The sequence below is a fragment of the Lontra canadensis genome, unplaced genomic scaffold (assembly GCF_010015895.1).
Source record: "Lontra canadensis isolate GAN:19392208 unplaced genomic scaffold, GSC_riverotter_1.0 scaffold2, whole genome shotgun sequence".
In the NCBI taxonomy this organism is placed as follows: Eukaryota; Metazoa; Chordata; class Mammalia; order Carnivora; family Mustelidae; genus Lontra; species Lontra canadensis.
Window position 1 is genome coordinate 45,979,080 of NW_022630996.1, and position 13,370 is coordinate 45,992,449.

General features: G+C 39.0%; 1 protein-coding gene across 1 annotated transcript in view; it reads right to left on the reverse strand.

Moving 5' to 3' along the window:
• Positions 1–13,370, reverse strand: part of DNAH11 (dynein axonemal heavy chain 11) — a 317,403-nt gene that overhangs the window by 298,525 nt on the left and 5,508 nt on the right. The window contains exons 3-5 of the mRNA XM_032873525.1: positions 8,804–9,000; positions 7,974–8,172; positions 6,917–7,016 (exon numbers count right to left, since the gene is read on the reverse strand). Coding sequence (XP_032729416.1) covers positions 6,917–7,016; positions 7,974–8,172; positions 8,804–9,000 — 496 coding nt within the window. The remainder of the gene's footprint in view (positions 1–6,916; positions 7,017–7,973; positions 8,173–8,803; positions 9,001–13,370) is intronic.

Sequence of the window (13,370 nt, forward strand, 5' to 3'; positions counted from 1 at the left end):
ATCAAGCTCACCAATCAAGGACAAGAGCGGAACTCCAGAGCTAGGGGAAAGCAATGCACAGAATTCATGGATTTTAGTCATGATCCTTTAGTCTTGGATAAATTTTTTTTCTAATTTTATTTTTTTCCTTATTCTATTTTTTTAACTTTTCCTCTTTCCTCTTTTAATGTTTTTAAACTAGTTTATCATAACAATAACTTTCTAATAAAATCCTTTTAAACCTTCATTGTTATAGTCATATTTTATCCCTTCATTGGTATTTAACCTTATTTTTTGTATATACTTTTTTCTCTAAAAATTTGGAATACAATTTCTTCTACTAGGTCAAAATATACCCTAAATCTAGCACATGCCTTTGTTCTAGTCTCCAGCCTGAGAACATTTTCTCCTCTTATTTTTTATTTTTCCAACCAACTTATCCTATCAATTCCTTTTTTAGAATTTTTTCTTAATTTTCTTAATTTTCATCTTTACAGTCATATTCCATCCCTTCATCATGTTTACCCTTATTTTTGTATGTATACCCATGTATACCCTTATATATACCCATATTTATTTATTTATTTATTTATTTATTTTTAAACTTTTTTATATCTATTTCCTTTTTTCCCCTATCTTCTCCCCCCGGTTTTGGGTCTCTTCTGATTTGGTTAGCATACATTTTTTGGGTCTTTGCCTCCCTTTCAGTATTTTATTCTCTTGTTCATATATTCTTACCTGGATAAAATGACAAGGCAGAAAAACTCACCACAAAAAAAGAACAAGATGCAGTACTGACGGCTAGGGACCTAATCAATATGGACATTGGTAATATGTCAGAACTAGAGTTCAGAATGATGATTCTCAAGGTGCTAGCTGGGCTTGAGAAATGCATGGAAGATATTAGAGGAACCCTTTCTGGAGAAATAAAATAATTAAAATCTAACCAAGTTGAAATCCAAAAAACCTATTAATGAGGTGCAATAAAAAATGGAGGCTCTTACTGCTAGGATAAATGAGGCAGAGGAGAGAATTAGTGATATAGAAGACCAAATGACAGAGAATAAAGAAACTGACAAAAAGAGAGACAAACAACTACTGGACATCAAGGGGAGAATTCGAGAGGTAAGTGATACCATAAGATGAAACAATATTAGAATAATTGGGCTTCCAGAAGAAGAAGAAATAGAGAGGGGGGCAGAAGGTGTATTGGAGCAAATTATAGTAGAGAATTTCCCTAATACAGCAAAGGGAACAAGCATCAAAATCCAGGAGGTTCAGAGAACCCCCCTCAAAATCAATAAAAATAGGTCCACACCCCATCATCTAATAGTAAAACTTACAAGTCTTAGTGACAAAGAGAAAATCCTGAAGGCAGCCTGGGACAAGAAGTCTGCAACATACAATGGTAAAAATATTAGATTGGCAGCGGACTTATCCACAGAGACCTGACAGGCCAGAAAGAACTGGCGTGATATATTCAGAGCACTAAATGAGGAAAATATGCAGCCAAGAATACTATATCCAGCTAGGCTATCATTGAAAATAGAAGGAGAGATAAAAAGCTTCCAGGACAAACAAAAATTAAAAGAATTTGCAAACACCAAACCAGCCCTAGAGGAACTATGAAAGGGGTCCTCTAAGCAAAGAGAGAGCCTAAAAGTAGTAGACCAGAAAGGAACAGAGACAATATACAGTAGCAATCACCTTACAGGCAATACTATGGCACTAAATTCATATCTTTCAACAATTACCCTGAAAATAAATGGGCTAAATGCCCCAATCAAAAGACACAGGCTATCAGAATGGATAAAAAAATAAGACTCATCAATATATTGTCTATAAGAAACTAATTTAGACCCAAAGACACCTCCAGACACCTCATTTAAAGTGAGGGGGTGCAAAACAATTTACCATGCTAATGGACATCAAAAGAAAGATAGGGTGGCAATCCTTATATCAGATAAATTAGATTTTAAGCCAAAGACTATAATAAGAGATGAGGAAGGACACTATATCCTATTTAATGGGTCTGTCCAACAAAAGTATCTAACAATTTTAAATATCTATGCCCCTAACGTGGGAGCAGCCAACTATATAAACCAATTAATGACAAAATCAAAGAAACACATCAACAATAATACAATATTAGTAGGGGACTTCAACAACCCCCTCACTGAAATGGACAGATCATCCAAGCAAAAGATCAACAAGGAAATAAAGGCCTTAAATGACACACTGGACCAGATGGACATCACAGATATATTCAGAACATTCCATCCCAAAGGAACAGAGTACACATTCTTCTCTAGTGCACATGGAACATTCTCCAGAATAGATCACATCCTTGGTCATAAATCAGGTCTCAACTGGTACCAAAAGACTGCAATCATTCCCTGCATATTTTCAGCCCACAATGCTTTGAAGCTAGAACTCAATCACAAGAGGAAAGTTGGAAAGAGGTCAAATACATGGAGGCTAAAGAGCATCCTACTGAAGAATGAATAGGTTAACCAGGTAATTAAAGAAGAATTGAAAAAACAATCATGGAAACAAATGAAAATGAAAACACAACTGTTCAAAATCTGTGGGACATAACAAAGGCAGTCCTCAAAGGAAAGTATATAGCAGTACAAGCCTTTCTCAAGAAACAAGAAAGGTCTCAAGTACACAACCTAACCCTACGCCTAAAGGAGCTAGAGAAAGAACAGCAAAGAAAGCCTAAACCCAGCAGGAGAAGAGAAATTACAAAGATCAGAACAGAAATCAGTGAAACAGAAACCAAAAGAACAGTAGAATAGATCAATGAAACTGGGAGCTGGTTTGTTGAAAGAATTAGTAAGATTGATAAAACCCCTTTTCTTCAAAAAGAAAACAGAAAGGACCCAAATAAAATCATGAATGAAAGAGGAGAGCACAACCAATGCCAAAGAAATACAAGCAATTATAAGAACATATGAGCAACTATATGCCAGCAAATTTGACAATCGGAAGAAATGGATGTATTCCTAGAGATGTATAAAATACCAAAAGTGAAACAGGAAGAAATAAACAACCTGAACAGAGCCATAACCAGTAAGGAGATTAAAGCAGTCATCAAAAATCTCCCACCAAACAAGAGCCCAGGGCCAGACGGCTTCCCAGAGGAATTCTACCAAACATTTCAAGAAGAATTAGTACCTATTCTCTTGAAACTGTTACAAAAAATAGAAATGGAAGGAAAACTTCCAAACTCATTTTATGAGGCCAGCATCACCTTGATCCCAAAACCAGACAAGGATCCCATCAAAAAAGAACTACAGACCAATATCCTTGATGAACACAGATGCAAAAATTCTCACCAAATACTAGCCAATAGGATTCAACAGTACATTAAAAGGATTATTCACCATGACCAAGTGGGATTTATTCCAGGGCTGCAAAGTTGGTTCAACATCCGCAAATCAATCAATGTGATACAACACATTAATAAAAGAAAGAACAAGAACCATATGATACTCTCCATAGATGCTGAAAAAGCATTTAACAAAGTACAGCATCCCTTCCTGATCAAAACTCTTCAAAGTGTAGGGATAGAGGGCACATACCTCAATATTATCAAAGCCATCTATGAAAAACCCACCGCAAATATCATTCCCAATGGAGAAAAACTGAAAGCTTTTCTGCTAAGGTCAGGAACACGGCAGGGATGTCCATTGTCACCACTGCTATTCAACAGAGTACTAGAAGTCCTAGCCTCAGCAATCAGACAACAAAAGGAAATTAAAGGCATCCTAATCAGCAAAGAAGAAGTCAAACTATCACTCTTCGCAGATGATATGATACTATATGTGGAAAACCCAAAAGACTCCATTCCAAAACTGCTAGAACTTGTACAGGAATTCAGTAAAGTGTCAGGATATAAAATCAATGCACAGAAATCAGTTGCATTTCTCTACACCAACAACAAGACAAAAGAAAGAGAAATTAAGGAGTCAATCCCATTTACAATTGCACCCAAAACTATAAGATACCTAGGAATAAACCTAACCAAAGAGACTAAGAATCTATACACAGAAAACTATAAAGTACTCATGAAAGAAATTGAGGAAGACACAAAGAAATGGAAAAATGTTCCATGCTCCTGGATTGGAAGAATAAATATTGTGAAAATGTCTATGCTACCTAAAGCAATCTACACATTTAATGCAATTCCTATCAAAGTACCATCCATTTTTTTCAAAGAAATGGAACAAATAATCCTAAAATTTACATGGAACCAGAAAAGACTTCGAATAGCCAAAGGAATATTGAAAAAGAAAGCCAAAGTTGGTGGCATCACAATTCCGGACTTCAAGCTCGATTACAAAGCTGTAATCATCAAGACAGCATGGTACTGGCACAAAAACAGACACATAGATCAATGGAACAGAATAGAGAGCCCAGAAATAGACTTTCAACTCTATGGTCAGCTAATCTTCGACAAAGCAAGAAAGAATGTCCAATGGAAAAAAAGACAGCCTCTTCAATAAATGGTGTTGGGAAAATTGGACAGCCACATGCAGAAAAATGAAATTGGACCATTTCCTTACACAACACACGAAAATAGACTCAAAATGGATGAAGGACCTCAATGTGAGAAAGGAATCCATCAACATCCTTGAGGAGAACATAGGCGGCAAACTCTTCGACCTCAGCCGCAGCAACATCATCCTAGGAACATCGCCAAAGGCAAGAGAAGCAAGGGCAAAAATGAACTATTGGGATTTTATCAAGATCAAAAGCTTTTGCACAGCAAAGGAAAGAGTTAACAAAACTAAAAGACAACTGACAGAATGGGAGAAGATATTTACAAACGACATATCAGATAAAAGGCTAGTTTCCAAAATCTATAAAGAACTTAGCAAACTCAACACCCAAAGAACAAATAATCCAATCAAGAAATGGGCAGAAGACATGAACAGACATTTCTGCAAAGAAGACATCCAGATGGCCAACAGACACATGAAAAAGTGCTCCACATCACTCGGCATCAGGGAAATACAAATCAAAACCACAATGAAATAACACCTCACACAAGTCAGAATGGCTAAAATTAACAAGTCAGGAAATGATGGATGCTGGCGAAGATGTGGAGAAAGGGGAACCCTCCTACACTGTTGGTGGGAATGCAAGCTGGTGCAGCCACTCTGGAAAACAGCATGGAGGTTCCTCAAAATGTTGAAAATAGAACTACCCTATGACCCAGCAATTGCACTACTGGGTATTTACCCTAAAGATACAAACGTAGTGATCCGAAGGGGCACGTGCACCTGAATATTTATAGCAGCAATGTCTACAATAGCCAAACTATGGAAAGAACCTAGATGTCCATCAACAGATGAATGGATAAAGAAGATGTGGTATATATACACAATGGAATACTATGCAGTCATCAAAAGAAATGAAATCTTGCCATTTTCAACGACAGGGATGGAACTAGAGGGTATCATGCTTAGCGAAATAAGTCAATCGGAGAAAGACAACTATCATATGATCTCCCTGATATGAGGAAGAGGAGATGCAACATGGGGGGTTAAGGGGGTAGGAGAAGAGTAAATGAAACAAGATCGGATTAGGAGGGAGACAAACCATAAGTGACTGTTAATCTCACAAAACAAACTGAGGGTTGCTGGGGGGAGGGGGGTTGGGGGGGTGGGGTTATGGACACTGGGGAGGGTATGTGCTATGGTCAGTGCTGTGAAGTGTGTAAACCTGGAGATACACAGACCTGTACCCCTGGGGATAAAAATATATTATATGTTTATAAAAAAGAAAAGAAAAGAAAAGAAAAGAAAAAAAAGGAAAGAAAAGAAAAGAAAAGAAAAGAAAGAAATGAAAGTTTGCCATTTGCAACAACATGGATGGAACTAGAGGGTATTATGCTGAGTGAAATAAGTCAATCAGAGAAAGACAATTATCATATGATCTCCCTGATATGAGGAATTTGAGAGGCAGGGTGGGGGCTTTGGGGGGAAGGGAAGGAAAAAATAAAATAAGATAGGAGGGAGACAAACCATAAGACACTCTTAATTCTCACAAAACAAACTGAGGTTTGCTTGGGGGGTGGGGGAGTAGGTATAGGGTGGTTGGGTTATGGACATTGGGGAGGGTATGTGCTATGGTAAGTGCTGTGAAATGTGTAAGCCTGACGATTCACAAACCTGTACCCCTGGGGCAAATAATACATTATATGTTAATAAAAATAATTAATAAATTTAAAAAAATTAAGCAGTCATTTTCTAATGTTAGAAACCAAAAAAGCTATTATCTTCCAATTATCTTCCATTTGCAACATTAAAAACTTCAGTCATGTGTTTTCCTTTTTGCTTAAATATGCCTCAAGAAACATGAAGAGAAATCAAGAAACAAGATGGCTGTCACCCCTGGGTGGAGCTGACACTGGACAGTGAGGGGACAAGGAGACTTGTCATTGAAACTTCCAGTTTTTCACCATGTGCATGCACTTGTTCAAAATTCGGCAAACAGACTGTCCTCTTTGTTTAATCCTCACAGAAATTTCGATGAAGAATTTGAGCTCTTTTGAATTAAGTGCATGGTGGATGCCAAGTATCAGAGACTCTATCAGAGAGTTACTGGACTAAGTGTAGCCCCACAGTGACTAAGAAACCCCCATGTTGGGCTTCCATGCACCCCCTGCAAAGGCCTTGCTCCCACACATTCTGATTAGAACTTCCATCTGGAGCCCATCTGCTAGGTCCCTACAATCTATCCTAAAAGTAGTTTAATATTACTGGAGAAGGAAGTACTGATGAAGATGAATTTATCCTTAGAAGAGCCAAGGGCCATCACACCTCATGCACATGCTAATGGCAAAGGGTAGATGAGGCTGGGTGGGTGGCAGGTGGGGTAAGATAAGGTGGGACACCAACACCAGACCAAAAAACAAGAGTCTTACCATTTTTCACAGCCGTGAAAATGTCCCTCAAAGTTGGAAAATAGCTGCTCTGTTTAATTTTCAGGATCCTAACCATGTTGAGGACAACAGGAGCTTGAAGCTAATAGAAAAAAAAAAAAAAATGAAGCAGAAGCTGGAATAATGTCTAAATAGATCCGTCTGGTAATGAAATACTTAAGTTCGATTCCAATCATGCACGATACACACAGCATTTCATACACAAAGACGTATCTGGTTTCAGGTTGAAATAATTTTTAACAGCATTTTTTACTTAAGCTTGAATTTTATTTTACATTTATAGCTCTTGAGTTTTCAAAAAGTGTGTCAATTTACACTTCATGTGTAAAATGTTAAATTTTCCATATAAAATCTCTTGCTATGTTTCAGAAAAACTGAGAGACATGTGAACATGAAAATGAATGTCTTAGTTTTCCGAACATTAAATTAAGTACTACATCAGGCGAACACCAGAGGAAGCAAAGTTAGCTCTTCCAAAGCTGCATCTCTCCACCAAGCAACACTCCACTCCTTCTTAAATCAATTCAATCGACTAGATTAATTAAATTTTACCATCTTCAACATTTCCCAGGGGGACCACTCTCTATGCCAGTGTTTCCAATTATCAAAAGCTGTCAAAATAGTCTCAAAAAGGCAAAATTACTTTTAATCCCCATTCATTTTTACTTTTTTTCTTTTTTAACAGAGAGAGAAAACACACACACAAGTTGGGGGTAAGGCGCAGAGAGAGAGGAGAGAGGAAATCCCCAGCAGCCTCCATGCCCAACTTCAAGCCTGAGGTGGGGCTCCATCTCACAGCCCTGAGGTCATGACTTGAGCAGAAATCAGGAGTCGGACGACTTAACCAACTAAGCCACCCAAGAGCCCCCATCCCATTCATTTTTAAATAATACAGAACTTCAGAATGAGAACGGACTATTGGTCAAAGACAGTATGTTAAACTGTTAAAGTGATTAGAAATTACTGTTCCAGAAACCAGATTCTACAACGGACTTGGCTAAATTAGTTGACAAGCCATGTGGGGGAACTGTCTACTTACTTGATCATAAATGCATGACAGATTCTCTCTCCTCATCATCCAGAAATCCAGTTCAGTTTGAGGATTCGAGTGAAGACCACTCAGCAAAGGCTGCACTAAATCTTTTTCTACAATCTCTTGGATTTGATGTGACCATTTAATAACCACAGTCTCAATCGCATGGAGTAGCATCCTTTCATTTACGTCTAGCGTGCCAACACTGAAATGATCAACAGAATAATTCAAAAACCAATTACCTCACCCAAAGGAAGAGAGGACTTGGATGGTAAGCAGTACTTTTAACATGAACTAGTTTTCCAAATTTAAGTATTTCAGAATCATATCTTTTATTTTTATAGCTTCAATTTTAATTGTGGCATCAACACTGTATAACAAATGATCATATGCTCACACCATTATTGCCCAAAGAACTTGGCTGATATCTTGTAATTGTTACAGCTTGCTTTTTGGGCTTGTAAGAAGGATACTTCGTGGGTTGTTTTTTTGTTTTGTTTTTTAAGATTTTATTCATCCATTTGAGAGATAGAGAGAGAGTATGAAATGGGAGAAGGTCAGAGGGAGAAGCAGACTCCCCGTGGAGCTGGGAGCCCGATGTAGGACTCGATCTCAGAACTCTAGGATCATGACCTGAGCCGAAGGCAGTCACTTAACCGACTGAGCCACCCAAGCGCCCAAGAAGGATACTTTGTAAGTAATAGGTGCTCTGCACAACTTTAAAAAAATGATATAGTTCTAAAATTATCTTACTAATAGTTTTCTGGGGAAATGATATTAATCAGGTATGTGGGCTCTCCATTTTAACAACCTATGTATATCATATCATTACATACTTGGTCTCAGAGTATTTCCGATCCAGGTCCATTTTCCTTGCTATCGTGGGAATTGGCAGAAGAGTTCTTCTCAGCATTTTGCCCCGAAAAACATGCATTTTACTTTTCATGACTTCTACATGGCGTTCCACGTCTTGTGAAATGAAACAGGACCAGGATTTATGGTTGTTCCTATTAGAAAGAATGGGCACTAAAATCTACAGAAAGAGAAACATTTTTAAAAAGAGGTTAATTTACAGACAACATACTCCTTTCAAAGATTTTCTTATGACACAAAATTGGCCACAAAACCATTCTATTTGTTCAATACCTTCCTAGGATATCAAATTTACAAAGACAGGACACCATCAGTATCCCATTGAGACTTCATCAATTAGATAAAATTTTTCAAAGTGGAAATACAACGAGACCTGTTGGTTCATTAACCCATTCATCAAGCATTCAAGGAGGTTCCCAATAACTCAAACACTGCATAAACCAAGCACAGTCATGTCAGGCAGGCAAACAGCTTTCTTCAGGCAAACCAAGCACATTGGCAGGTACATAAATGAAAAAAAAATCTTTTTGAATCACATCGAGGCAAAAGTGAATAAATCTTCTCAACCCCTGGGGGCACACCAGTGCATACAAGTTTCACAGTCAAAAACATGTTTATGTGGCGCCTGGGTGGCTCAGTGGGTTAAAACCTCTGCCTTCTGCTCAGGTCATGATCTCAGGGTTCTGGGATCAAGTCCCACATCGGCCTCTCTGCTCGGCAGGGAGCCGGCTTCCCCCGCCACCCTGCCTGCCTCTCTGCCTACTTGTGATCTGTCTGTCAAATAAATAAATAAAATCTTTAAAAAAAATGTTAATCATATGGCCCTTTTTTGGAATTCCCTCTACCACTGAAATGGGAGCATCACATATGGGATACCAAGCATGTGAAAGCCTTCAACAATCGTGTTTGTGTTCCCAGTGCCCAGCATATGTTAATAAGAATCTTGTTGAGTGAATGAAGTTTCTAGCCTCTTTCTGCTTTCCCACCCCTTTCTAGTATCGACTAATTTCCAACACTTCATTTTTCTGATAATCCGCCAGGTATACCAGCATTATACCATAAAATTTCCATTAGCTAAAATGCTCAGAATATAATTACTCCCCATTTTCAAAGTCTATTTTGACAATACAATCACTTTTGTTTTCTAACGGTGTTGAAACAAGTCTTTGCAAAGCCCATTATTACGTTTTCCTGCTTAGCGCCTGCTACGTGTCAAGCTAGAAGAGCAGAGTAAGAAACAGTCTCAGTGGGTTAGGTCCTTTGCTCCAAGAACTGCCATGATTTGAGGCATATTCAGGATGCGAAGTGGAGACACAGGATAAACACACTGATCTGTAAAAATCATTCAGGACTCCAGAAGTAGAATGCTTCTGGAAAACTGCCAGTCTGGCCTGCCCAGAATTAGCTTCGGGAAAGGCAGAGCTGTTCATGAAGAGCTTTGGAAATCACACTGAAGGGTTAAAGCTTGTTGGGTGGAACATGCACCAACCTATTGGAAAACTTCTTTCTCGACTAAATCCCAGATTTCAACAACTATTTCTGAACATCAAGCGTGAGGAAAATTCTGGTTATTCGACATAGCTAATTTACTGGGTACAGTTTTAAACTTTCACTCTGCTTATGATTCTATGACAAAGCCAGCTTCTTTTAAAGTATTTCTGTCACACGCTGTAGATAAAACTGAAATTCTGAGCCATGTGCTTTGCAGAGCGATTAGTCAAAGAGCTAGAGCATCACTATAAACCTCGTTTAAAACAAATAGACCTGGGATGTGCTATTTAATTACAGTACGTCTTATTAAACTATATACAGAGTAATTCAATTAGTTGGGGGTTTTATTTTGTTTCCATTGGGAAGGTTTTTTGCCTACTTTTTGGGGTGTAGAGGAAAAATTCCAAGCTTTTCCTGAAAACTAAAATAATTTGATTGTTTATTCAATAGATGTACAATGTGTAACTACAAATTAAAGAACTATGGGGCCTAGTGATGGTTTGCTCTACTTACCTTCTTTGATCTTTTTTTAAGATTTTATTTTATTCATTTGAGAGAGAGAAAACACAAGTGGAGGGAGAAGCAGAGCTAGTGGGATAAGCAGATTCCATGTTGTCTGCAGAGCCCAACCCAGGGCTCAACCCAACAATTCGGAAACCACCACCTGAGCTGAAATCCAGAGTCAAGAACCCAACTGACTGAGCCACCCAGGTGCCTCCCTTCTTTAATCCTTTTTTAACTGGGGATTTTCTTTTCATTTTCATTTCTTTTCAGGTTCTTAAGTCAACAGAGACTGTCACCTGGGCAGTACTTTCAGGAGACAGGGCTTCTCCCAGATTTTTTTTTCCCCTCTTTACTTTTTTTTTTTTTTATTATTAACATATAATGTATTCTTTGCCCCAGGGGTACAGGTCTGTGAATCATCAGGCTTACACATTTCACAGCACTCACCATAGTCTCCCAGACTTCTTAAATTGGAATGCCCAAGGATGGGACCTAGACACTAACCTCAAAAACCAAATCATATTTCCATTTGGGCTTGAAGCCAAATGAGTAATGAGGATAATTCACAATTATTATTTCTTTAAGGATTTGGGTCAATATAATAAAGAGCTACATGACATTTTAAATAGTTTTGCTAAATATAATACAGCTACAAACCACACTGTATGGCAACACATAATAATGTTGAGCAGATTGGGAGTTCAACTTGGGACAGGTTAGATCTGAGACATTACACACTAAGTGGCCACATCCGCAATGAAGGTGGACATCTGAGCTTGGAGTTTAGGAGAGAGCCAGGCTGGAGACAGAAGTCTGGGAGGCCCCGAGAACCTCAGCATCAATTCCCATTACTCTGTGGAGTGGAGTCAAACTCCAAAAACTGCTCACCATTGACTATAAGTGAGAGTATCATTTAAAAGAGGAAAAAACAAATACGAAGGCACAAATGACTTTCCCTACCTACAGTTCAAACACTTGGTCCATTCCTTCCTTATTCTATCCCATTAAAGAAGTCAAACACCAGAAATCTCCCTCAGTACCTTCCAAAGCAATCACTCTATCAGTCTCTCCTTCATTCAACAGAATCACCAGTTCCCTAGTCCTTGCATGTAGTGTGGTTATCGTTAATGTACAAATCAGAAAGAAGTTGGTTAGCTTGGAATGAAAGGCATGAAGGACCACTGACATTCCATTTGACTCCACAACTTCCTAATTAAGGCTGCTCTGATAAAAACCTTCCCAGAATGTGCATTACCACAACCATCTTCCAATCAACACATGAGTTTGGGCTTGGCCATTGCCTTTGCTGGCAACCACCTGAAATACACGGCTGTTTTTGTCTCTTTGTCCGTTTGTTTTTTCTAATCAGCCTCTCCAGCCTTGTTTCTCACCACCTTCTGGCTCTGGTTCCCGCGTCCAGCTACAATAATCCATTCCTTTTTAAAAAATCAACCTTTGGGTGCTTGGGTGGCTCAGTGGGTTAAGCCTCTGCCTTGGGCTCAGGTTATGATCTCAGGGTCCTGGGATCGAGTCCCGAGTCGGGCTTTCTGCTAAGCGGGGAGCCTGCTTCCCTCTCTCTGCCTGCCTCTCTGCCTACTTGTGATCTTTCTGTGTGTGTCAAATAAATAAAATCTTAAAAAAAATAAAAATAAAAAATCATCCTTCATTTCCTCACCTCTGTGCCTTTACACTGTTTCTCCCTCCGCTCAGAATGCCCTTCCTCCTCCACCTAGCTCTCTCCTCCTTGTCCTTCCACACTGTGGGGACCAAGTAATTCACCATACAGCTGTGGTATGTTGAGAGGAAAATTATTAGCAGACATTAACTGATCTGTAACAGGTGGAAACCCAAAGCATCCCAGGTGAAGTGAGATCTATGATCATCCTGTTCCAGAGTCCCCACACCCCTGCCAGCCCTCCGGGTGCGGCAAGCGCCCCTATGCTCCCACAATATGACCACTGTGGCTCCCACGGCAGACCCAGCAGTCCACCTCCCTGAACAGACTGCATACTTCCTGAGGGTGCAAACTACATCACTAGTTGCCACGTCTGTCCTGTCACCAGCACCAAGTAGGTCTTCAGTAAATACAGGTTATTAACTGAGATTAGCATGAAATTCCCCAAGTGTCCTTTTCACACTTCCAGAAAGATTAAAATGGACTATCAGAGATCATACACCAAGTGCTTCTTCTCTAAAGGAATACCTTGATGCCTCAGTGTTTTTGTCTCTTACGGGAACAGCGTGTCAAGTAGCCCTTACCTGACTTTGATTCGCTGAACAAACACTGAGCTCCTACCATGCGTCAGGCAAGGTCTTTAGGTGTCTGGGCCACAACTGGGAGCCAAACAAAGACTCAGGGCAGGGGCTAGGGCAAGTGAGGTTTTCATGGAGCTGAATATCTATTGGATATTATTATCTATTGGATATTATTGGAGCTGAATATCTAAGGGCACCAAAAAACTCAGGAATGGAGATGAGTAATATTTTAAGTTTGTTTTGTTTTTTTAGGCTTTGAGAGAGAGAGCCAGTGAGTGT